General features: G+C 41.3%; 1 protein-coding gene across 1 annotated transcript in view; it reads left to right on the top strand.

Annotated features, from left to right (window-relative positions):
- The window catches only part of ATP10B (ATPase phospholipid transporting 10B (putative)), a 115,511-nt gene that overhangs the window by 22,663 nt on the left and 65,583 nt on the right, over positions 1-27,265 (top strand). The window contains exons 4-6 of the mRNA XM_007171426.3: positions 17,787-17,872; positions 21,643-21,749; positions 25,849-25,980. Coding sequence (XP_007171488.2) covers positions 17,787-17,872; positions 21,643-21,749; positions 25,849-25,980 — 325 coding nt within the window. The remainder of the gene's footprint in view (positions 1-17,786; positions 17,873-21,642; positions 21,750-25,848; positions 25,981-27,265) is intronic.

Here is a 27,265-nt window from a genome sequence, read left to right as displayed (position 1 = left end):
TATTAATGACTTTTTTTTAGCTTGTTATTCCTATTGGCTATGAGACTTTTATTTTGCCAAAAGGGGGTTTTTACTAACCTCAGAGATCTCTAGAAACTCCCAACCCCACACCATATACCCACAACCATTTTCACTGCTGTGTTCTGTTCATTCAAAGTCAATAAGACAAACTTTGTCACAGCTCCCCTAGATCAGCACTTCTGAAGGTGGAGTCTGCCAAACGCTTATCTCAAGAGATGGTTCTTAAAAAACAAGGTCTGTGGTCAAATCTGATTAGGAGGCTGGAGTCCTGCGGACCCCTCTTGGAGGTTCCAATGTCCATGAACATTTTAAGGTCTCAGAGAAGACCTAGAGGAAGGAGGCCAATTAAACTTTCTTTAACCCTGAGCTTTCCAAACTTATTTAACCTCAGAACCATTTGGGGCACAATAATTTTTCACCTTCATATGGAAACTTGAACACATTAATCTACATTGAGTGGAACACACGTGATCACAACAGGTGAGGAATGACCGAGAGGCTGACCATCCTCATGACTTAGGCAGCTCATGCTTGCCTTTCCTGTCTAGGTTCAGGGGAAATTATAAACATGAGAGAGCTTCTCAAAAGGATCTTTCCCCTGTGACACAGCACATCATTCTCAAGGTTGCCAAAGAGTTTCAAAATCCATTTCCCAGAATGCAACTTGGACCAAGTCAGGTTTCGGGTTTTTTGTTTTTTGTTTTTTTTTCCAATTGGAACTTTTATCATGATGGGCCATCTTTGCATTCACAACATTATTGACCTGTTATTGAAATATTTATTCCTACATCCTATTGCTGGGAAAAGGACAGAAAGGGAAGGAATCCAAAATTAGGATTATGCTGAGGTCTGCCGAGCAGGCAAGAGGACTTCATTAGAGAATTAAATTGTACAGTTTTCTCTTTGGGGACATTTTTAACACCTGAAGTCTCTTCTTTTTTTAAAAATTTTTTTAACTGAAGTATAGTTAATTTACAATATTATGTTAATTTATGCTGTACAGCAAAATGAGTCAGTTATACACATATATACATTCTTTTTTTATATTCTTTTCCATTATGGTTTATCAAAGAATATTGAACATAATTCCCTGTGCTATACAGTAGGACCTTGTTGTTTATCAATTCAATATATAATAGTTTGCATCTGCTAATCCCAAACTCCCAATCCATCCTTCTCCCACCACCCCCCGCTTAGTAAAATCTCTTCTTTAAACGGGTTCCTAGATGGGCACTAGAGATTTAACACCTGAAAATAAGTATGTGCCGTTTATTTTGGTAGATGGAACATTTACCAAAGCCAAAGAATCAGAAATGAATTCTTCCAATTAGTATTTCAAAGCAATTATCCTAGTTATCTTTTATCCAAACCACTGAAGCCCAAATCCTACTGAAGTGCGTGTCAGATCATTTCCCAGTGACAAGGAACTTGGGACACCAAGTTGACACGGACTAGCCTCTTCAGCATCACCTGAAATCTTGTCAGAAATGCAAAATTTCAGGCCCTGCCCCAAACTAAACCAGACTCTGCAGTTTAAGAGATCCCCAGGTGATTCATGTGCAGTTGAAGTTGGAAAGCACTGACCTAGAGCATCGTTGATTAATGTAATAATTGTGCCTATCTGTTTTGTTGCCAACGTTAAAGATTCTTAATTGACTCTGCCTTTTAAGTAGCTTGCATTCCACTGATGGTTAGTGCTTTTAAGCCATTTGCTCAACTAAAAAGAGCCATCGTAACCTGGATCGTCCGCAGTGAATGTGTGTGCTGATTTAACATATTTAGACAGGAGAGCACTTTACCTACGGAGTTGAGGTGGGGTGGGGAATTATCTATCACCATCCCAGTTCAGTGATGACGCATCTTGAATGAAACAAAAAGTCATTGCCTATCCATTCCACTTGTCTGCCCTGAGAACCAGAGAAAAATCCTCTTTCCTGGTGGATTTTATAATGGGACTGCCCCTAGTAGGCTGTTACACATTTTCTTTAAGAATGATACTTAGTCTTTTTACTTTTTGACCAGTGCTTAAATGTTGAGCAGAGATCACATTTTCTATATCTTTTAATATAAGATCTACGTAACAATATACAATAATAATAATAATAAACAACGCTATCAATAGATAACTTGGTTGAGCACATACTATGTGCCATAAGCAGCTCTTCTAAGTGTTTTATACCTATTATTTCTTTCTACTCCTTCTAAAAAACCCTATGAGACAGGCACTTTGATTATACCCATTTGACAAATGAAGCAAGAACAGTTCAATAACTCTGCTAGCAAAGGACTGAGCTCAGCTTTAAATCCAAGCAGAGTTCTTTTATTTTAACTTTTCATTATGGGAATTTTCAAGTATATACAAAAGTAAGAATAATATGATAAATTTTTATGTACTCATCACCAAATTTCAACAATCAGCTCATAACCAATCTTGTTTTATCTAGATCCCCACCCTCTTCTCCCTGTTAATTATTTTGAAGCATGTCTTTTCAATATCCACATTTCATCTGTAAATATTTCATTATCTATCTGTCAACAATAGGATTTTTAAAAATATACCGTTCTATCTTTGTCACGCCTAAAATAGTGGCAATAATTCCTTGATCTCAACTTTCAAGTCAGTGTTCAATATTTCCAGTTTGTTTGAATAAGGATCAAAGTAAGGCCAAATACTAAGATTACTTTCTTAAATCTCTTTTACTCTGTAAGTTCCCTATTCAGCTTTTTTTTTTTTCCCTTGCATATTTAGTTTTTGCTGCTGAATAAACCAAGTTGTTTGTCCCGTAAAATTTCCCATAGTCTGGATTTTGCTGATTGTGTTGTTTCCTTGTGGTTCCATTTCATGTTTTCCTACCCACTATATTTCTATAAATTGGTGGTTGGATCTAGTGCCTAAATCAGACTCAGGTTAGACTTGTGTTTGTGTGCATGTTTATGTCAACATTACATCATAGGATATAAAGTGTGCTACCATCCTGAGGTACAAAATGTCTGATGGTCTTTTTTCAGTGTAAGCAGTCATTGATGATCATTGTTTAGATCCATTAATTCAATGGAATTTGCAAAATGGTGATACTCTAACTCATGTAGAAAGAGGAATTTCCCCTCATCAAGTATTCGGTTACTGTGCACTACCCTCTATAAAGGCAGGATAAGTGTTTGTTCCTTTCCTTTTATTTACCAGTTTTAAAACAATGAGTTGATTCCCTAACATCCTCCAAAGTTGACCAATGAGTTTTTCTTTTTTAGTATCAATATGAACTCCTGGATTTAAACATGTTTGATGTATGTCAAATCGTTGCAGTTATTATCTTTAGTGACTATCCCATCTTTAGCCAGTGGGAACTTCTTCAAATTGGCTTCCAAGTTCTTTTGCCATGACCTCAGTAGTCTTTAATAAATCTAGCCCCTTTCGATAGAAAAATGGCATTTAGAAATCATAGTAAGTACATGCTAGAGGTACTTTTTGCTATTGGGTTGATCACTGTTTCTAGGCCATTTAAGTGAACAGAACTAGGACTTTTTTTTTTTAAGATTAAATACATCAAGAATTATGCTGATACTTCACTTCACATTCAGGGCTAGAGGGTTTTACTCAACCTCATCAATATTAAATATGTAAATCTTTCTCCCACATCAGGCAAAGTACTTAACCACTGTACTACACAACTCCCTTATGATATTTGACACTCGATATTGGACACTCACCGTTAGAAGTAGAATTAACAACATTTTCAAGATGAGAAAACTTAATTTCAGAGAGATTGAATCTTGTCAAGGATTACCTAGCTAATATAGTATGGAGACAGAATTGGAACTCAATTCTGATGTACCTGATTATTTCTCCCATTGCTAAAGTAAATTTTAGATTCCTTTATATGTATTTTCCATTTCTCAAATAAATACAATCTTCATATGTATGAAAATACTGAAGTTTTATAAGTTTTAGTTATAATTATATACAATAATACTTAGTATGACCCTGATGGACACAACCCTACAAAAAGCTGTTATTTTTCTTTTTATAGCCCTCTGACTTCCTTTCGGTGACCCTCTCCTCCAGAGTTCTGCTGGGGCATGGGTGCACACACACACACACACACACACACACAGACACACACACAAACACACAGACATGGGATGCCCCCTTCCCAACAGTTTGCCCACTTCTATTAAACATTCTTTTTCCATTTTTACCCCTTAAGGGCCGCATTAGGAAGCTCTGCCAGGTTGTGTGAAAGATATAATCTCATTAAGGTGTTAACAGATGAAATCTTTAACAGCTTAAAGTTTTCCTCCCTCCCACTATCTCCATATCCCACAATAACATATTTATGTTGTAATAGTGGCCTTCACTGTCTTAAACACTATGGATAATTGTGGGTATTTCAGGCCAATGTGGGAAATACTTGGTATCTCAAAGGAGAGATATACCACTCTAGTATATGGATTAGTCGGGACTCTTGGTTGCAGGTGACAGAACTCCAGTTCGAAGTAGTGTGGACAAAAAGGAATCTTATTGGAAGGATACAGGGTGAGATGGGCCTCAGAGTGATGTGGACCCGAAATTTCTATCCATCACTAGAATCCCCATCTCCTTTGTTTACATTTCTCTCCATGTTTGGTTTCGATCTCTCAAACCAGTTTCTTTCATGTGGAAGAAAAATTGGCACCAATAAAACTACATTTACACCCCACTCCCAAAAAGGGACTGGGGACCTTCCCTGTTGTCCAGCTTGAAAAGCATCCCAGGGAGAGGGAGTGATTAGCCTGGCTGGTATCATGTGCCCACCCCTAGACCAATTCACTCTGGCCAGTGGGGAAGGATTCTGTCCTTGGCATCCTCTAGTTCAACTTCATGTTTGAAATTGGCCTGTGAAGCAGGAGAGGACTGAGCAGCATAGCAATAAACATCCACTGCATCTATTCCGCATCAGGGCTATATAAGCCTAACTTAGGTACAACCAAGGTCATCTATGCTTAAGGAGGGGGGTCCAATGTCCTCTCTCCTATAGCTCCCAGTGGCATTTCCTCTTCCCCAAAAGCCCTCTCCCGTCTGCCCTTTCTCTAGGCACCAGGTACCTGGGATGAATCCCTCCTTTCTTTGTGCTCCCATAGACTTCATTCTTGCCACTCTCCACCGCTGCACATACCTCTTTGTAGTTCATTCGATAAATTCATTTACTCAACCAGCACCCGATGAGGTCCTTCTGTTGCCAGACACTGTGTTAGGATTTGTCACTGTTGTTGTTATCACAGGGGTAACACATTATGATCATATCTTCTGGAAATAACGGAGTATAGAGTTTCTCAAACTGGAATTCATACTCTCTTCTTTGTCACCTCTTTTGCCCAAAACATGAGGTACAAAACATTGGATCTCATGTCATTTTCTTGCATCTCAGTTATCCACAGCAATAAAAATGTGTACAGAAAAGAATGTCTTTTCAACACTCCCTTAAGGCGCCACTTCCCATCTGGTGGCAGCTGCCCATATTTCCAGCATCATGCATTCATGCATTCATTCACCAAATATTGACTGAATGCCTTCTATATGGCAAGTGCTGTAGCATGCTCTGGGGGTCCAGGTGTAAACAAGAGAGATACAGGCTCTAAGAGGGAATTAAACAGACAATTGTTAACAATTCCGCAAATAATTAATTGATTCCTTTTAGGAATGACAGAAGAAATCATTCTTTTTTCAGTATTAGCTTCACATGCCAAACCCGTGCCTTTTTGTTGGAAAAATGTCATGGGAAGATTTCAAGATTAAATTTAGTCTTAGCCCTGAATAAAAATCAGAATATTTGTCCACTTAAAAAAAAGGGAACACAGACTATAAGGAATCCTTAAATAGACCTTTTCTCCCACAGCCCTCCAGCCCGCTCTGTGTGCTTTTGTGGGAATCACTGGGGCAGGCAGGGAGACCCAGGTACTTGCACACGCAGACAATTTCCTCATCCGGAGTCAGAGAGGAAAGTATCTGCCAGTCACTGTTGCAGGTTATCTTGAAAAGAACTCTGACCAGAAAGCAGGAAGGTTATCGAGTGCTGGTAAATGTCATTAGTTTTCAGATAGAATTCTCAGAAATCACAGGGTTAATTTGCATGTCAGGGAGGAAACCTCAGTCACCTGACTCAGCAGCTGGGGCATGAAGAACATTTAATTCTACCATTTATCCAAACTAGTATGCTAAAAAAAAAAATTTTTTTTTTAACCACTTTAAGTAGTGCTCTTCTAAGGTCGCAGTATATCTCCTGTGTAGCTGCCCCGGTTGGTGTGGTTTGTGTACCCTGTAACCCCCAGTCCTTGCAGAGTCCACAAATGACTCACTAATGCTGCTTTGTCATCCTCCTCCTGACGTGGAGTAGAGATGGCTCTCCTAGTCGTCTAACCTGAGGGCTGTGTAAAAACACACTCTGAGAGCTTTGCAGAAGCTTAGCAATCCCTTGTTCAACTCTTCTTTTTCACATACATCACCAGCTTATGATAAAAGCTCAGTATATAAGTGCATTCTCTGTTGGAGGAAAGAGTTTAGCTGATTTCTCTTTCTTCAATTAACAGAATCTTTCTTTTTATTTTTTTAATGCGCTTAGCTCTTTATTTTTTTGTTTTGCTTTTCTTTTCCTTGGAGTATTATTGAGATATAATTGACGTACAGCACTGTTTCAGTTTAAGGTGTAGAGTATAGTGATGTGACTGACATACATCATGAAATGATTACCACAATGAGTTTAGTGATCATCCATCATCTCATATAGATACAAAATAAAAGAAAATGAGAAAGTATGTTTTTCCTTGTGATGAGGATTCTTAGGACTTATTCTCTTAACAACTTTCATATATAACATACAGCAGTGTTAATTCATGTCAGCAACGTTAATCATGTTGTACATTCCATACCTAATAGTTATTTATCTTGTAACTAGAAGTTCGTACCTTTTACTGCCTTCATCCAATTCCCCCTCCCCCCACCTCCTGCCTCTGGTAACCATAAATCTGATCTCTTTTTCTATGAGTTTGTTTGATTGGTTGGCTGGTATTAAACTATAATTGATCTACAACACTATGTTAGTTCTGGTGCACAACATAGTGATTCGATATTTCTATACATTACAAAATGATCACCACAAATCTAGTTACCATCTGTCACAATACAAAGATACTACATTATTATTGACTATATTCCCCATATTGTACATTTCATCCCCATGGTTCATTTATTTTGTAACTGGAAGTTTGCTTTTGTTTCCCTTGCCTGAGGAACCAGATCCAAAACAATATTACTAAGACTGATGTTAAAGAATGTATTACCTATGTTTTCTTCTAGGAGTTTTATGGTTTCAGGTCTCACATTTAAGTCTTTAATCCATTTTGAGTTTATTTTTGTATGTAGTATGAGAAAGTAGTACAGTTTATTTCACATGTAGCTGTCCAGTTTTCCCAGCACCATTTATTGAGGAGAGTGTCTTTCCCCATTGTATATTCTTGCCTCCTTTGTCATAGGTTAATTGACCATATAAGCATGGGTTTATTTCTGGGCTCTCTATTCTGTTCCATTGATCTATGTGTCATTTTTTATGCCAGTACCATACTATTTTGATGACTGTAGCTTTGTAGTATAGTTCGAAATCAGGGCGTGTGATACTTCCAGTTCTTCTGTTCTTTCTCAACATTATTTTGGCTATTCTGCATCATTTGTGCTTCTAATCAAATTTTAGAATTATTTGTTCTAGTTCTGTAAAATTTACCATTGGTGTTTTAATAGGGATTACATTGAATCTATAGATTGCACTGGGTAGTACGGTCACTTTAACAATATTATTTCTTCCAATCCATGAGAATGGTATATCTTTCCATTTGTTTGTGTTGTCTTCAATTTCTTTTATCAGTGTCTTACAGTTTCCCAAATACAGGTCTTTAATCTCCTTGGGTAGATTTATTCCTAGGTATTTTATTCTTTTTGATGCAGATGTAAATGGGATTGTTTTCTTAATTTCTCTTTCTGATAGTTCATTGTTAGTATATAGAAATGCAACAGGTTTCTATGTATTAATTTTGTATCCTGCAGCTTTACCAAATTCATTGATGGGTTCTAGTAGTTTTTTGTTGGCGTCTTTAGCATTTTCTATGTGTAGTATCATGTCATCTGCAAATAGTGACCTTTTACTTCTTCCTTCCCTATTTCAATGCCTTTTACTTCTTTCTCTTGTCTGATTGCTATAGTTAGGTCTTCCAATACTATGTTGAATAAAAGTGGTAATAGTTGGCATCCTTGTCTAGTTCTTGATGTTAGAGGAAATGCTTTCAGCTTTTCACTGTTGAGTATGATGTCGGTTGCAGGTTTGTCTTACATGGGTTTTATTATGTTGTATTCCCTCTATGCCCACTTTGTTAAGAGTTTATTTTTTTTACATAAATGGATGCTGAATTTTGTCAGAAGCTTTTTCTGCATCTATTGAGATGGCCATATGATTTTTTATTCTTCAGTTTGTTAATATGGTGCATCACATTGATTTGCAGATATTGAATGATCCCTGCATCCCTGGAATAAATCCTACTTTATCATGGTAAATGATCCTTTTAATATATTGTTAAATTTGGTTTGCTAATATTTTGTTGAGGATTTTTCCATCTATATTTACCATTGATATTGGCCTGTAATTTTTCTTTTTTTGTCTTTGGTTTTGGAATCAAGGTGATGCTGAACTCATAGAATGAGTTTGAAAGCATTCCTCTTCAATTTTTAGGAATAGTTTGAGAAGCGTAGGAAGTAACTCTTCTTTAAGTATTTGGTAGAATTTACCTGTGGAACCATCTGGTCCTGGAGTTTTGCTTATTGGGAGTTTTTTTGGCTACTGATTCAATTTCATTTGTGGTATTAGTGGTCTGTTCATATTTTGTATTTCTTTCTGATTCAGTCTTGGGAGATCATATGTTTCTACCAGTTTATCCATTCTTCTGTCTTTCCATTTTATTGGCATATAACTGTTCATAGTAATCTCATCTGTTCCTTTGTATTTCTGTGGTGTCAGTTGTAGCGTCCTTCATTTCTGACTTTTTTAATTTGAGTTTTCTCTCATTTTCTTGATGAGTCTGGCTAAAGCTTTATCAATTTTGTTTATCTTTTCAAAGAACCAGATCTTAATTTCATTGTTCTTTCTTTCTTTCTTTTTTTTTAGTCTCTATTTCATTTATTTCCACTCTAATCTTTACTGTTTCTTTTCTTCTACTAACTTACAGTTTTGCTTGTTCTTCTTTTTCTAGTTACTTTAAGTATAAGGTTATGTTGTTCTTTTGAGATTTTTCTTGTTTCCTGAGGTAAGCTTGTATCTCTATAAACCTCCTTCTTAGAACTGCTTTTGCTGTGTTCCATAGATTTTGAATCATTGTGTTTCACAGGCTGGTGGGTGGGGCCAGGCCCCAGCTCTAATAGGCTAGAAAGAGGACTTCAAGATGACAGTTGGCAACATCAGAGTCCTCGTGGTAGAATGAGCTTCTGAAAATGACTTCCACCAGCATCTCCCAGAGGGAGTCCCAGTTGCCTCTTGCCTCTCTGGGAGGCTCTCCAAGATTAGTAAGTGGGTGTGACCCAGGCTCCTTTCAAATGACAGCCTTTGTTCTGGGTCTCAGAGTGTGTGAGATTTTGCATGTGCATTTTAAGAATGAAGTCTCTGTTTCCTTCAGCTCTCCCATACACAAGCCCCACTGGCCTTCAAACAAGGCAGTCTAGGGGCTTGTCCTCCTCATGCAGAACTCCTGGGCTGGGGAGCCTGATGTAGGGCTCAGAACTTACTCCTTGGGGAGAACCTTTGCAGTTGTGAATTATCCTCCCATTTGTGGGTTGCTTACCTGGGGGTATGGGTCTTGACTATTGCCACATCTCTGTACCTCCTACCCATCTCCTAATGGTTCCTTCATTATAGCTTTAGTTTTGAAAATTCTCTCCTGCTAGTCTTCAGGTCATTCTCATTGATAGTTGCTCTGTAAATAGTTATAATTTGATACACCCATGGGAGGAGTTGAGCTCATGGTTTTCCTACTCTGCCATCTGGCTAGCAGAATCTTTCTTGAATATTTCCTAATGGCTGTAGAGGGGTTTCAGAATGGTCTAAGACATACTTCCTGTCCTGTAAGAGCTTAGAACTATGGGTCCCTATTTTTCTTTAACATAAAGACCCTCAGTGACTATCAAAAAATTTTGATAATCCTAACCCCCCCATCCCTCCTCCCTGAAAGTGGTTGTCTTTTCAGTGTCTGTTAGTTAAGAAAATAAGTTAAAGCAAAAAGCTACTATGAATTTGGTGACCTTTTTAAATGGATTTGTATTTATTGATCTCAGGAATTCCTACAGAAATTTGAAAACCATGTATGTGTGAGAGTTATTTTTACTCAGTCTACAGACAGCATTTTGGTGCACATGGGGATGTATAGACAAGTTGCAACGGTTCATCTACCAATTGGCTTATAGAAACAGCTTGGTATTTGACAAATAAAAGTGTAAAACATTTCAAGTTCCAAGTGAGTGGTATGGATATTACAAATTGTCTAGGCTCAAAGGAAGGAGAATTTGCTATGATCTATGGTAGACATATGGGTCCTTAAGAGGTAAACCCTTGAGCTTGGCAATGAAGGTTTAAGGGAATTGTCAATGCGAAAAACTTGCAAAGAAACCATGAAAAAGGCCCAGAGGGCTTGCTATATAAGAAGACAGCATTAAATGCTTACATCCAGCAAAGAACAAGCACAAGCTTTAGAATCAGACAAACGTGGGTGTTCATGAGCTGTGTGACCTTGGGCAAGTTACATAGCATCACCAACACTCAGGTTTCTCTCTTATAAAATGGGACTAACCTGTCCTGAACACTTCACAGAAGAGTTGGGAAGATCAAATAAGATCACATAAATAAGGGGCAGCATTTTGTGAAGTGTGATTTTACCAAGTAAATAAACATCATTATTTTTTAAAGGCCTAGAGATGTCCACTGGACTGAGTAGACCACTGTGTTGATTAGGATTCTTTGTTTTCAAGGAACAGAAATGATTCTGGCTCACTTAAACAAAACAGAATTATCAAAAAATGTGCTGGGAGGTGAGGTGGAAGGGGTGAAGTACACAATATGACTCACAGATTCTAAGGACATCTGAAGAACCAGGCTCAGAAACAAGAACCAGGAAACTTCAGCTCAGCAGGAGAATATTGGTAGCAGCAATTATTTAATGTTCTCCTTTGTTTTTCCTTCCTTGAGTTATTCTACTCAAGGCAAAGTCCCACAGTGGGCGAATCTAGTGGGCAGGGCATCGTGATTTATAGTCTCATTAAGATTATGAACCAGGGAGAAAAGGTAGTTTTCCAAAAGGAAGTTAAAGGATTGTTAAAGAAAGGAGAACACAATAGAGAGTGAGTCACCAGAAAACAACTATCCACTACAGACAATTTCAAAAGATCATCCATACATTTATGTAATCATACTTATTGATTAACTTTGACTAATAGTGAAAAATAAGTCTAGGAAAGTAAAAGTTGAGGCTAATTCAAGGGAAATGGCCTATTCTAGATACAGGAATATATCTCAACCTCTTTGTTTCACCATGGACTTCCCGGTTGCCCCAGGAGGATACAGCCTACTGTATCTAGGGCATAGGTCAGTGAGGAGTACCTTAATCCCGGAGAGTCATTACACACTAACACTTAGCTCACTTTCCTTTGCTTTCACTGATACCACCATTGACACACCCGGCTAAACTGGGAACTTTGAGTTGTTTTATGGCTGCAGTAATTGATTTGTGTCAAGTACCTCTTCCTTCTCTCTAATTCTCACTTCCATGGCTCATACATTATGGGTATTCAATAAATACTTGAATACATGGATGGATGGTTGGATGAATGGATGGATGGATGGATGGGAGACTAGTCTGGCCCATGTTGGGATCTAGGACTTTGACTACTTTTTTTCTTTTTTTATTAGTTGAGCCAAAGAATTTCCTTGCAAGAAGCAATCTTATTCCCATGAATCAAAGTTAAGATTTGTACCTGGGGCTTTTCCTAGTTGTGTGGGGCAGTCTTTACAGAGAGGTTTTCTCTGTTACCTCCTCATCCATCACCTTTCAGTATTTATATTTATAATATTCATCTCCCCAGCACTAACCTTACCTCTCCAAATATTTATAGTGTGCCTATTAACACAAGGTATCACAGGAGATGCTCTAGAGCAAGCTGACAGTTTACTCAAGGAAGCAGAAATCTAGATACATCAGTGTTAAATGGAGGCATGAGAGTTGATGTGGAAACATGTTAAAAGAGCAATTTTTGTTGGCTGGGGTGAAATAGTCTGTGGGGATATGGGTGGGCTTCATAGAGGAGGTGGCAAATAAAAAAAGCTCTCAAATGCTAAAAATATATATAAAGTAATAATTCTCAAAAGAATGTTCTCTGTCTAGGCAGTTTAGTATCTTAACCTCTACCCTTTGAAGGTACCCTACTTTAAAATGCAAATTATACTTGGAAGAGGTAACACACCACATTGCTTATTAGTTGTAGTAATTTTTATATATTTTCTACCATATATTAAAAATGAATTCTTTTTTCATAACAAATCTCCTTTTATTTATTTATTTATTTTTGGCTGCATTGGGTCTTCGTTGCTGCATGCAGGCTTTCTCTAGTTGTGGTGAGCAGGGGCTACTCTTCATTGCAGTGCATGGGCTTCTCATTGTGGTGGCTTCTCTTGTTGCGGAGCGTGGGCTCTAGGCATGCGGGCTTTAGTAGCTGTGGCACACAAGCTCAGTAGTTGTGGCTTGCGGGCTCTAGAGCGCAGGCTCAGTAGTTGTGGCTCACAGGCTCTAGAGTGCAGGCTCAGTAGTTGTGGTGCACAGGCTTAGTTGCTCCGTGACATGCGGGATCTTCCCGGACCAGGGCTCGAACCCATGTCTCCTGCATTGGCAGGTGGATTCTTAACCACTGTGCCACCAGGGAAGCCCCCCCCACTTTTATTTGTAACTGTAGGATAGTACATATATTGCCAGGAACCTTCACCATGCTTCTGCAGTAGTTTCTGTGGTATAAGAGTGATATATACAGATTTCTCTTATTACAAGTCATTATGACCCCCAGTCATAAAACCTAACTTTTTTCCAATTGAAGTGAATAAAATAGAAAAATTTGGATTGTGTCCTTTCCTAATGGACTGATAGGATAGAGGGTATTCTCAGTCTCGGCAACTTCATCTCATGTTAACTTGGAACTTTTTCTAGGGCAATTCTTTGTTCTTCTCCCTTCCCCAAGGGACATTTGGAAATGTCTGTAAACATTTTTGGCTGTCACAGCTGAGGGGGAGAAGGGGAGGGTGCTACTGGCATCAAGTTGGTAAAGGCCAGGGATGCTGCTAAACATCAAAGAATTATCCAGCCCAAAATGTCAAGAGTGGCAAGTTGAGCTACCCTGGTCTAAAAATGCCTTGACCTGCCAATCAACCAGATGTCTATGTAGACACTAGAAAAAATGAAAGTGAGCCAGTGCAAAACCTTTCATGAAACATAAATACAAATCTTTTAGAAACAATCAAAGAAATAAAAAAATTTTAATAGCAGTAAATCAAAGGTCAGTGTGACAATATTATGTAATTTAGTTTTTGATTCTTCCTTATCTGACCCAAGTTAAGAAGGGTGGTAGTGATGGTGATAATGATGATGGTTTCTAGACACTGGGGTTTGCTTACATTTTTTATTGAGATATAACTGGCATATAACATTATATTAGTTCTAGGTGTATAACATAATGATTTTACATTTGTATATATTGTGAAATGATCACCACAATAAGTCTCAGTTAATATCTGTCACCATACATACTTAATTTTTTTTTCTCATGAACAGAACTTTTAAGGTGTACTCTCTTAGCAACTTTCAAATATGCAGTACAGTATTATTAAATATTGTTGCCATGCTTATGGTATATTCCTTGACTTATTTATTTTTTAATGGGAAGTTTGTAACTTTTGACCCCCTTCACCCATTTCACCCACCCACAACTCCCTGCCTCTGGCAATAAGCTTTTTTTTTTAAATTTAGATTCCACATACACTTGACCCTTGAATAACACTGGGGTCAGGGGTGCTAACCGTCCACACAGTGGGAAATCCACATATAACTTATAGTCAGTCCTCTGTACTCGCAGTTCCACATCTACCAATTCAACCGACCACAGATCGGCTAGCACTGTAGTATTTACTATTGAAAAAACCTGCATAAGTGGATCCACACGGTTCAAACCCATGTTGTTCAAGAGTCAACTATATACACACCTCATTTATTGTACTTCGGTCATAGGAAGTGGAAAAGGAACATAGAAAAGGAAATAGAGCCAAAAGGAGATCTTAATCAATAATCTTTCATTGTGCATCAAAATAACACTGTGGTTTAAGAGAGCAGGCTGTGTGGCGTCAGACGTCCTGAGGTTAAAGCCTGTCTTCTGCTTTGCTAGCTGTGTGCCGTTGGGGAAATTCACTGAATCTCTCTAAGCCTTAGTTCCTTCTTTCGTGAAATAGGGTAATAATAGGACCTACCTGATGGAGTTATTGTGTGAATTCAAGAGAATAGCATGTATAACATATTTAGCTATACTTGACACACAGTAAGCATTCAGTAAGTACTGTAATAATAATAATAATGAGAGGAGAAAGTGGAATAAATGTAATGATGATGATGACAATGATAACAATGGCAATGACAATAATGATGATTGGCTTTGGAGTCCGACGATGTGGATTGCAATCCTGGCTCTGTTACTTACCAACCATAAGACAATTGCTTTACTGAACCTGCATTTGCACTTCTGTCCACACCTCTTAAGGTTACTGTGAGAACTTAATGACAGGTGCCTGGCACATAGTAGATACTCCAGATCAGTAGGTCTGGCCTGAAGAACCACAAACGCACTGTGCTCTCTGGAAAGGGTTTGCCTTTTCCTGTACGCTGATGGCTGTTCCTTTCATAAGGACAGCACCTTAGATAAAAGGCTGGCTCAGAAAGAAAAGGTGGTTAGGTGGGCTTCATTCCCAAGCTAAGAAAAGCTAAGGGATAGTGAGTCAGAAGTGAATCAGAAATTCCTGAACAAGGTAAAAACTAAGGACCCTGACAGATTTGTAGGGCTTGGCAATGCCCCCGCCGCTGCTGTCCTTGAGTTCTCCTAGCAGCTCCCTGGAGTGAGTTACAGGAAAGCCTAAAAAGCAAGCAATGCTGCTGGGTTGTCTGGAGGCCCGTGTGGCCCTCTCCACAGTCTATCTTGGGCAGGAACAGAAGGAGCCCGGGGACAGAGAGCTAGAAAGGGCGAAATCACCTCTCCGTGTAGAGAGGGAGACAGAGCACCCAAGGCCAGTGCCCAGAAGAATAAAAGGACAAGGGATGCTTCAAGAGGAAGGTCATTGGGAAGCCCCACTGAGGGACAAGAGACTTCACCACTGCCAGGGATCCGCCAGGTATGATTAAACAGATGACAGAGACTCACTGCAGCAGGGTCGTTAGCTCTCAGACCCTGCTGCCCCTCACATCTGAGATAAGTTTGGATTTAGAAAGCTAGCAATGAGCTGAGTGGTGTGGATCAGGAGGGAAGCACACGGCTTCATCGGGGCCGTGAAAGCAGCTGACAAATTACAGCGTGATTTGTCATCATCTCAGAACTCGGCAAGTGTTTGTCCCTGAAAGAATCAATACGTGGAGGGAAAAGGGCTGTATTTTTAGAAACTCCTGGATGGGTAATTTATTTCAAGTGAATGGAGAGTTTATGTTGGTGCCCCACAGAAGCAATGGACACTATATTTACACAAAGCCAGAAAATGCTATCATTTCTTCTAATCAATTTACTCCTTTGAACAGCTGTACCTTGAAGCTTGGAGTGATAAATTCACTCCCCATGCTAAAAGCTCTACCCTGGGAACCATTTCCAATCCCACCTTTAGAACTACTTCATTCTATATGCATAGCATGTTATGCCTTTCAAAACTTTCCTACATGAATTCTATCTTCTGGATCACAAGTGAGATGGACAGGGAGGTGGTGTTAGCCCCATTCTACAGAGGAGAAAACTGAGGCTCAAGAGTTGAATGTACTATTAGCCAACGTGGGGTAGAATTAGGAAGCAAGATCTCCCCACCCCTAGTTGTGTTTTCCCCCTCATTGAACTTTAAGAGATTGTACAACTAAAATACTGAATGAAAGAGAAAAAGTGAAGAGTCAAGAATGTGTTTTAAATGCTTTGCTGTAAGAATGTTCACCAGGGGGCAGTGTGCTGTGCAAGTAAAGAACAGAGGGTCTGGACTCAGACTTGGATTCAAATCCCAGTCTTGATAGGACCACAGGCAGCCACTTAACCCTTGTGAGTCACAGTTTTCCCATCTCTAAAGAGGGACTAATCAAAGTTCTTACTTCATAAAATGATTGAAAGCTTGAAAAAAAATAGCATTTCTTAAGTTCTCATTGCAGCATCTGACAGAAATAAGAGTCTAGTAAATGCTACTTATTTTGTGTTTTTTTGTTTGTTTTTTGAGAATTTTTTTTATTTATTTATTTTTGGCTGCGTTGGGTCTTTGTTGCTGCACGTGGGCTTTCTCTAGTTGTGGTGAGCGGGGGCTACTCTTTGTTGCGGTGCGCAGGCTTCCCTTTGCGGTGGTTTCTCTTTGTTGCGGTGCACAGGCCCCAGGCGTGCGGGCTTCAGTAGTTGTGGCACACGGCCTCAGTAGTTGTGGCTCACGGGCTCCAGAGCGCAGGCTCAGTAGTTGTGGCTCACGGGCTCCAGAGCGCAGGCTCAGTAGTTGTGGCTCACGGGCTCCAGAGCACAGGCTCAGTAATTGTGGCTCACGGGCCTAGTCGCTCTGCGGCACACGGGATTCTCCCAGACCAGGGCTCGAACCCGTGTCCCCCGCACCGGCAGGCGGACTCTCAACCACTGCGCCACCAGGGAAGTCCCTACTTATTTTGTTTTATTAGCTACTATTTCACAGCATTTTTGCAACAGCCAAACAATTGAAACCATGTCAATGTTCAGTAGTGAAAGGATTAAATGAAATAGGGCGACATTCATGCAGTAGGTATCTATCCAGGTAACATGTAAAAATGTTCAAGTTGTATGAACACTAAATCTCATTGTTGAAACGCATAAATGTGTATGTTTGTCCATACATAAATGTGTATGTAGGTGTATGCATATATTTTTTAAAGCCTGGAAGTTCTATATACACACGAATATTGGCTAGCTGTAGGTCGTGTGATTTATAATCTCTGCTTTTTTGATCATCTGTTTCTATGCTGCCCAGTTTGGTAGCCACTAGCCCCCATGTGGCTATTTAACTTTAAATTAGTTAAGTGAAATTAAATAAAATTTAAAAATCACTTCCTCAGTCATACTACCATATTTCAACAGCCACATGCAATGCGTGGCTTCTACATTATACAGTGCAGACAAAGAACATTTCCATCATTGCGGTAAACTCTATGGGGCAGCTTGAGTCTAGAGATTCAAACCCAGGCTGGGGAAAAGTGGTCAGGACAGGGCCCTCCCTTTGCCGCGCATCCAACTTTTCATCTGCATCTATTCTCTCCTCCTTAATGAGGATTTAACTGTTTCTTTTAACACATTACAACTATCACAGTGTGACAAAGAGGGGATTACCTTATTTGCAATGGTTCTAACAGTGATTAGCTCTCCTGATGATCCTATTAAAACGAGATCCCTCTGACTTAATAACCTCACGGCATCCTCTCTCTCACAGGAGGTACAGTTCCAACCAGAACGTTTCCACAATACCATCGTGTGTGAGAAGCCTAACAACCACCTTAACAGGTTTAAGGGTTATATGTAAGTATCTGCCGCCTGTGTGCTGCTTGTAAATATCTCCCCTGCAGCTAGAAAACATTTTTTCTTGAAATGGCCAAACAGATAAGCATCTGGGTCCTAAGGAAGTTTATTTCTTTTTATCATTAAAAAAGGGCTAAAGAAAACTAACTAAATTGGGAAAACTTTTCTAGTCTTTTTTTTTTTTTTTTTTGCTGGTGTGGTATTTAATTATCTCACAGTGTTAAATTCACTAATAGTTTTTTCAGAACTCTGGTGTAACAGCATCAAAATCGAGACCACACTCTGATTCAGGGGAGGCAAGTATGATTGAATTTAGATCAGATTTCTGAAGGGGCCTTTACTGCCCTGAAGGTAAGAACGGGACTTTGGAGTTGGACAGACATAGGTTCGAAACCAGGCTCTATCACTTACAAGCTGTGTGACCTTGAGTAAATTAATTAATCTCTCTGGGCCTTCGTTTCCACATCTGTAAAATAAAGATTATATCTACATCACAGGATTTTTCTTGTGAAAGAACTGATCATATGCAAAGCCCGTAGGACAGAAACTGGCACAGAGTAGATAGTTAATGCGACTGCTGCTGTTGCAATTATTGTTGCTATTGTTCCTCACCTCTGGTTCAGCCTGAGAGTTTTACTATAATTTTGCTCCCACATTTGACTGCCAGTCTTACTGCAAAGAAAAAAAAAAAAGACCAAAATAAAGAGTAGTGGTAACAGATGTGAATAAATGCCCGTATTCTGGCTTTAAGAGTTAGAGGACTTTCACAGAGCCTCGTCTCATTTAATCTGCCAAACAACCCAGGGAAGCGAGAATTATGATTCCCATTTTTCAGATGGGAGATCTGATGGTAAGATTTTTCAGGATTCTCCCAGAGGCACACAGCAGCTTCAAGGCCAAGCCAGGACTTACAGCCGGGTCTTTTCACTCCAACCCCGGTGTGTTTTCCATTGTCTGCACACACAGCTCAGACATGTTATAGCAACTTCTCTACCAATGGGCCCTGCAGTGAAGCTTAAGAAGGCTTCTTGGGAGGCAGGTGTCAATGCTTTCCCTCCACCCACATTTTCTCAGGCCCTGTGAGATATCTTGAGGAGCCAGATAAGAGGGGAAAGGGTAAGAACAGTACAAGAGAAATAGCAGCTTTTCAATGCAGATTACTTTTTAAAACCTCATAGAGAGCGGACGAAGACAGGCGAGAAGGGCACGAGCTCCTGGGGGAGAAGGGGATTCGTTGCAGTCATCTGGCAAGGTAGAGCTTGCCACCTGCCCAGGCAAGGAGTCTACCCCTCGAGCCCGAGTCTTGTGGATTCGGTTCATCCCAAGTCACCCATGCCTTGAGCCATTCTCCTTCCTCTTAGAGAGCAGCCTCCTTGCTGGGTTTCTCTTTGTAATCCTTTCTCCCCCAGACAGCTCATGCCAGCAGCCAGCCTTTCTAAGCTTCATCCTGGGCCCTGGCCCCTCATCTCAGACAGAACTTTCCCAGTTGCATTCAACCCCCAGCACCTCCTCTTCCTGGCCGCTGCCCCTAGAGTTGTCTTTCCCCACCTGCCCGGGCCTCGTTGGGTGAGCCCTGAAAGTCCAGTTGGTCAGTCCAGCAGCCAACCCATGGATTGCTGGGGAATTCACCGTGGTCCTACATCCCTGCCGAGGCCCAGCTCCCACAGATGATAAGCACTCTCTTCCTGAGCAAACCACTGTCTGATGCCTCCAGGTCTCCGGAAGCTTCTTTGGGTCCCCTTAATTTAGGAGTTCTCCTGGGGCTACCCAGGTTGGCTAGAAAATGAGTCGTTTTTAATGCTTTGAAGATTAGGAATGTCAGATTTAAAAATGTAACTTTTAAACAGTAAGATCTCTATAAAGAAGTGGTTCTCAAGCCCCTTTTCCTCCTCTCCATCAGAGGACCTTTAGCGAGTCTGGACACATTGTTGGTTGTCACAACTGGGGAAAGGGGTGCTGCTGGCCTCTGGGGGGTAGAGACCACGGATGCTGCTCCGCATCCTACAATGCACAGAACAGCCCCCACGACAAAGAAGGATCCCACAGAAAGTGCCAGTAGTGCTGAGGTGGAGAAATACTGCTCCGAGTCAGTTAAATAAACATCCCTGTAAACAGAGCACTAAACGGAAGAGCTATGAGATGGCTAATCTCTTTCTACCATCCATTGAAAAAGGAACATTACGACCGGGAGAAAAAGATGCTGTCATATGTTATCACCTCAGAGCATCATAAAAAATCGCTCTTTAAACCACTAGCTACTGACACTGACTCATTCAAGTTTCTACCCCAATATTCTATCCATAGCCAACTCCCTCCTTGATAAGGAGAGGTAGGTCATAAACTTCAGCCATTCTTGGACCCCCTTTATGATTTGTATCACATTCATAAAACACCTCTACCTTCCAAATTTTTTATTGGCTTTATTTCAAAAGGAAAATGTATGTTACTGGCACTGTGGGCATCCAGCATCACTGCCATATGTAGATTGCCACAGATTTATGGCAGTATTACTTTCCATATATAAATTTCATAACAGTAAAATTAATAAAATGAAATCAAAACAGTTATTATTTCATCCTAACTACAGACTTACTTGCCAAAGCCTCCTCTGTGTTGAAAAGTTAGATAAATAAGTGCTAGAAAAAAGTTAATGAAATACTAAGACATTTCCTCATTAGATTTCAAAGAATTGCAAATGGGAATGACTCCAATTCAATGTAAATTAACAGGGTGCTACTTTGGGAACCCTGGTGTAGTGAAAACCTCATGAGGATTGGTGTCTGGGGCCTGGGTTCCCAAGTCCTAGGATATCCCATGTACTAGGTGAGTGGCCTTGGAAAAATCTCTCACCCTCTCTGAGCTTCATCTTTCTTATGAGTAAGGACTATCACCCAGCTAACTTCCCAGAGCTGTGAAGAGACAAATAAAATAATGTAAATAAATGTAGTTTACAAACACAGTAAAGAATTATTATTAAGAGGAGTATTGAGTGGTAGTATAGCACTCTGCAGCCAGACTCCCTGGGTTTGAATCCCCTTTCTGCCACATACTAGCTCTGTGAACTTGCCTCAATTTCCCTATCTATAAAATGGGTATGAAACATGACCTATCTTATAAGATTGTCATGAGCATTAATTAATACATGGAAAACACTTATAACTGGACCTAGAGAAATGAAGTATTAAAGAATTAGAAGGAGAAAAATCCCTAAGGGTTCAGATTATTACTTTTCTGTTCTCCCCAACGTTGTGGGAAAGTTATATTTAAATTTCCTGAAAAACCCACATGGAGGGCATCAGGATAGAATAAGGGCCAGACGCTGAGTAATCACTAATGTGGACTGACTCAGAAGTTTCTAGTGTGAGGTGGAAAATTGCAATGCTTCTGGAGGCTAGGGAAAGGGAAACACTCCTTGTACCTCCCTTTTGAGAAGCTGCCTTGCAGGATATTGCACAGGGTCGCTGGTCCACCTCCTGTGAGGTCTGTTTATTTTAAGGCTTCCTCAGCATAGTTCTGCCTTTTAGGTGAGTAAATGATTACGTCCTTAGGGATGGGTGATTCCCTTCTAATGGTCCAGCTCCCACTAGACATCCCAGGAGCAATGAAGAGTTGCACTTGAACATGGGGATTAGATTCTGAGTTAATATCACTCTTCTGAAGAAGAGCGAGAAGAGGGATCCTGTTACTCGCCACTCTAATTCTATGACACTAACCAGTGACAGCGTGGAGAGGCCACCAAACACTTCCCCCCTCTCTTTGCTCATCCCCAGGGAACATCCCGACCAGAGCAGAACCGGCTTTGGCAGTGAGAGTCTTCTGCTTCGAGGCTGCACCATCAGAAACACCAAAGTGGCTGTTGGCATTGTCATCTACGCAGGTAACTGTCCCCGGACAGCTTCCTGTGTCCCTGTCCTTTATCCTCTCTCCTCCAAAACCTCCTCCAAATTTATCTTCAGTCAGTGGGGACTCACATCAGTTCTAAGGGGTAGAGTCATGTGACTTCCCATTTCTCAGCTAATCCAAAAGACCTGTATGCAGAAAATTATAAGACACTGATGAAAGAAATTAAAGATGATACAAATAGATGGAGAGCTATACCATGTCCTTGGATTGGAAGAATCAGCATTGTGAAAATGACTCTACTACCCATTTCTCAGCTAAGCAAACTGAGGCTGGAATCACAGCAGCTCTCTTGGTCCACAGAGACATAATTCAATTCCAAGTTACTGTCACTCATCCAGACAAGACAGGGAGGGGCACTCACGCTCATGTATCCCTAACACTTTTGTGACACTCACCATAGGTGGGATGAAGAGCATCTCCTTGAGCCTGAGGAATAAGCTCACCAAACTTAGCAACTTCACCTCGTGTGCCTCAGTGTCCTCATCTGTACAATGGGAAGAATATTTGTATCTGCCCCATAGGTCCCCCATGAGGGTCCAGTGACCCAGCACATGGAAAGAACCCAGCCCTGTGTGTAGCAAGTGAGGGCGGGATGGGTTTTAGTTGCTGTTTTTATTATTATCTTTATTCATTTTGTGGCTCCACAGATGGTGGTCTGTCTCTCCTTTGCACTGTGATTTTGCTTCCCATTGAGAAAACGTAACAGCAGCGCTTCTCACAATGATACCTGAAGTATTGGAGGGAGGTCTTGGGACTGCTGTATCCCCAGTACCTAGCGCCTGGCACTCCATGGGTACTCAGTACGTGTCTATTGTTACGTGAACAACTGCAGACTTCTTCTGTAGAGGAAACACCGTCTCCCTGGAGTGTCTGCCTTCCCTGGAAGTCTCCAGAATACGTTTCCCTGGATCTTCCACTCACTGGGACACCTTGTAGTATTTCATTTGCTTGTTATTTTGTTTGATTTGATTTGTTTTGGTCTGAGTAGACTCCCACTTTGCCACTACGGAGAACAGTATGGAGGTTCCTGAAAAACCTAAAAATAGAATTACCATATGACCCAGCAATCCCACTACTGGACACATACCCTGAGAAAACCATAATTCAAAAAGACACATGCACCCCAATGTTCACTGTAGCACTATTTACAATAGCCAGGTCATGGAAACAACCTAAATGTCCATCGACAGATGAATGGATAAAGAAGATGTGGTACATATACACAAGGGAATATTACTCAGCCATAAAAAGGAACGAAATTGGGTCATTTGTAGAGACATGGATGGACCTAGAGATTGTCATACAGAGTGAAGTAAGTCAGAAAGAGAAAAACAAATATCGTATATTAATGCATATATGTGGAATCTAGAAAAATGGTACAGATGAACCGGTTTGCAGGGCAGAAATAGAGACACAGATGTAGAGAACAAACGTATGGATGCCAAGGGGGGAAAGTGAGGGGGGACAGTGGTGGTGGGATGAATTGGAAGATTGGGATTGACATATATATACTAATATGTATAAAATAGGTAACTAATAAGAACCTGCTGTATAAAAAATAAATTAATCAAGTTAAATTTTTTAAAAAAAGAAAAATATGTTTTTTAAAAAGTTGTGTCACAATCCAGCTGGCTTTCCCTAATTTGGGGGAGGGATGTTATATTTGTCAGCACAGGTCACTGCTTTCAAGGGTCTTTGGCAATGGAGTTCAATGCCATCTGGTAGACCTACTAGACATGAACGCTTCAACAATCCCTACCGCACCAAAAAACCTGCATAGACATGGATTTGCTTCTCTGCCTAATCAGAAACAAAGGTCAGAGTGGGTGATGGGAGTGGTCTGTGAGGAGGTAGATGGAGGGAGAGTTAATCATGACTCTGAGGACTCAGGCTGCCTGGGGCTGAATCACTCCCTGGCTGCAAGTTCCTGGGAAGCTGGTTCAGTTTTCAGCACAAGGAGCATTGATAACCCCTGCCTCCTAGGGTTATAAGGTTCACAATGCCTGGCACACATTAGGGTCTCAGAAAATGTGAGCAAAAATGGTACAAATTGTTTTTAGTGTTACTGTCTAGACCAGGGGTTCTCAACCTCAGCACCATTGCCATTTGTTCCGGATTGTTCTTTGTGGTGGGGGCCATCCTATAGGGTGTTTAGCAGCACCCCTGGCTTCTACTCACTAGATGCCATTAGCACCACCTCCACAAAGGTGACAACGAAAAATTTCTCATGACTTGGCCAAGTGTCCCCTGGGGAGAATGACTGGCCTAGAGCTACATTCTCTGCCTTGATAATACAGATGGACAAAGTAGGAGCACCTCAGAGTCAAAGGCCAAAAAAAGGACAAGTGAGCTTTCCAGACGGAAGAGATTCAGTGTGGAGGTATGCGCTCCTCACAGCAAACATTTATTGAGCCCCTACTGTGTACCGGAAACTAATTTAGGTACTTTGTGTATATCAGTTCACTCCCCCACCCCAAAACACACATCGATTATATCTCATTTTGCAGATGAGGAATTGAGATACAAAAGGATTAATTCCCCCAAGGTCACATGTCTCCTGAGATTAATTCCCTATAACCCAAGGTCAGGTATCTGCAGAGCCAAGCTCTGTCGGACACTAGAGCCCACATTCTATCCACTACACCATACTGCCTCCCCCCTTGAGCCCAAATTTTGCCAAAAGAACAGGGGGATCTTAGGAAGTGAGGAAGCAGGTGGGTGAAGGGGGTGGTCCCAGGACCCCTTGTATGGGGTGAGCCTGGGGCACGCAGGAACCACCCTGCACAGGTGCAGCAACTTGAGTAATTTAATAAGCCTAGCATGCTCACTCCTACGGTTTTGTTGCCGCTTTAAATCCACAAGGCCACCAGCTAAATAGCATTAAACCACACACTGCTGGAGCTGATATATTGGTTTTCTCTAATTTTGCACAGAAAATATGTGACGGGTCTCTTTTAATTTGACTGCTGAGGGGTACAGCGTGGTAAATAAAATTTGGCAGCCCCAAAGGGGAGGCTCTGTTCTAAAGACAAAGACTCAGTTTGACTCTCAACTCTTAGCTGGGTGGTTTGGGTTCCACGAGTTGTTGGAAGGAGAAATAGACAGGGAGTCAGAATCCTGGGTTCTCCATGTGGCTCTGGTGTCAATTTATTCTTTCATTTGGAGCGGGTCCCTTCTACGTTTTGGTCCTGAATTTCTCTAATTGGAAAAAAAAAAGGGGGGGGGTGCCTGAATGAGCTCAGTAGTTTTTAAATTTTACTGTCTTTTCTTTAAACAAAACTTTATGCAGAACTCCAGGGTAGGAGAGTAGCTGCCCAGAGTTAATGCTGGGGTGGAGACCTTTGGCCACTACCACTCTTGGACAAGCATGATGACACCTTAGGCAAAGAAGCAAGCATGATAATCACTGGCCTCAAGCACAGTCCTGCCACAGGGCCTTGGCACACACTGTTCCCCCAGCCTAAAACCCTTTTCTCCCAACTCTTCTCTCTCCCTTCAGGTCTCCCTCAAATGTCACCTCCTCTGAGAAGCCTTCCCTGACCACACTCTCTAACACCATCTCTTATTTATTAACCCCTTATTTATTGTTTACTTCATGGGACTTATGGCTAACTATAATTACCTTATTTACTTGTTTCCCTGTATATTTTCACCAGATTGTGAATCATCTGTCTCACCACTGTATCCCACCACTGAGCCCATAACAGCCCCTCTGCACAAATTAGAAAAAGATGGCCCTTCCTCAAGACAGCTTACTGTCATTTGCTGCAAATGTGTCCTAGTGGACTCACAGATCTATGACAGCTACAAAATGAGGGCTGCCTCTCGAGCTGTGCAGGGCACAGCCTGTGCACAGTAGCTCTGTCCATGCCCACCAGTGTCTGGCAGGTAGGGGATGTTCAGTAAAAACCTGCTGACAAATTGTGTGAGGTCTCTCCGGCCGTTCCCAGAACCTCCCTGCAGCAGGACAGATTCAGGTTAGAGAATGAAGCTTCTCTTGTATCGAAATCTCATGGGAGAAGAGCCAGAGGCGAACAGGGGCCAAGGGCTGACAATCTCATTTTCTCTCAAAGGCCATGAGACAAAAGCCATGCTGAACAACAGCGGCCCGTGGTACAAACGCAGCAAGATCGAGCGGCGCATGAACACAGATGTCTTCTTCTGCATCGGGATCCTCTTCCTCATGTGCCTCACTGGGGCTGTAGGTATGGAATGTTCTGGAAAGGACAACCCCACAGTCATCTTCTGTTTCTTTGGACGAGTTGCTGCAACTCAGGAGCCTCAGTTTCCTCATCTAAAGAAAGAAAAGCCTCAAAGAAAGCCTACTCTGTACTTTAACAGGGTGCCAATTAAGTACAAATGCAGATGACATTCTCCTGAAAGTCGTATGCACTCTAAATCTTAGGAAGAGCATCTATCATGTATCTGTCCAAGAAATACTTCCTGAACCCAGGCACCCCCTTATCATGAAAGGGTAACGAGATGAATCAATCACAGGACCGGTCCTCAAAGAGCAGGAAGGTCCTCATAGTCTAGTAGGAGGAAGTCCAACCTGAGAACAGAATCAATAACACCATCTGTCCCACTCAATGAGGGCGGTACCAGGTACTGTGTTCATTTCCTAATGCCACTGTCAAAAGTCAACACAAATTAAGTGGTTTAAAACAATGCTAGTTGACTCTGTTATAGCTGTGGGGTTCAGAAGTCCAAAGTCAGTTTCACTGGATTAAGACCAAGGTGTCCTCAGGGCTGGAGATTCCAGGGGGAGAATTGGTCCCTTGTGTTTTTCAGTTTCTACTGGCTGCCTGTGTTTCTCCCTTTGAAGCATCTTCTTTCATCCTCAAAGCGCATTACTCCAATTTCCACTCACATTTCCTTCTCCTTGTCTGTGGGAGTGTGGCCCTCTGCCTCCCTTTTATAAGGACACTTGTAATTCCATCATTGGGCCTACCTGGACAATCCAGGCTCCTCTTCCCCATCTCAAGACCCTTAACTAAATCACTTCTGCAAAGTTCCTTTTGCCATCTAAGGTAGCATATTCACAGGGCCCAGGTATGAGGACGTGGACACTTTAGGGGGCCATTATTCAGCCCACGACCGGGATTATGGGAGCATCAAGGAAGAAAGTCTTGCTGGAGCTGATTCCCAGATGCAGTAGGTGTTCACCAGAGGAGGGAGGTGACAGGAACAGGATGGGGCGGGCAGCTGTGAAAGGAAAGAGAGAGGTCACTTTACCCCAGGGACAGCACAAGCAAAGCACAGCAGCAGGAAGGAGAGTCATGTTATGCAGAGGAGTGTTTGGCCATTTGGTGTGCCAAGAGCAAGGCCAAGGATGGAGACCTGATTAGAACTGGGCCGTGGCCAGGTTCTACAACAGCCAGGTGTAGACAGCTGTGGGAGGTGTAGACACGAGTGATCCGGAGCCATTTCAGTGGATCCTCGGAGGGCAGGGGAAGAGGGGCCCTCACTCTTACCCACTCTCCCCCTCTC

This window comes from Balaenoptera acutorostrata, chromosome 2, assembly GCF_949987535.1.
Source record: "Balaenoptera acutorostrata chromosome 2, mBalAcu1.1, whole genome shotgun sequence".
NCBI classification, from domain to species: Eukaryota; Metazoa; Chordata; class Mammalia; order Artiodactyla; family Balaenopteridae; genus Balaenoptera; species Balaenoptera acutorostrata.
Note: the sequence above shows the minus strand (reverse complement) of the source record. Positions and strands in the feature narration are given on the sequence as shown.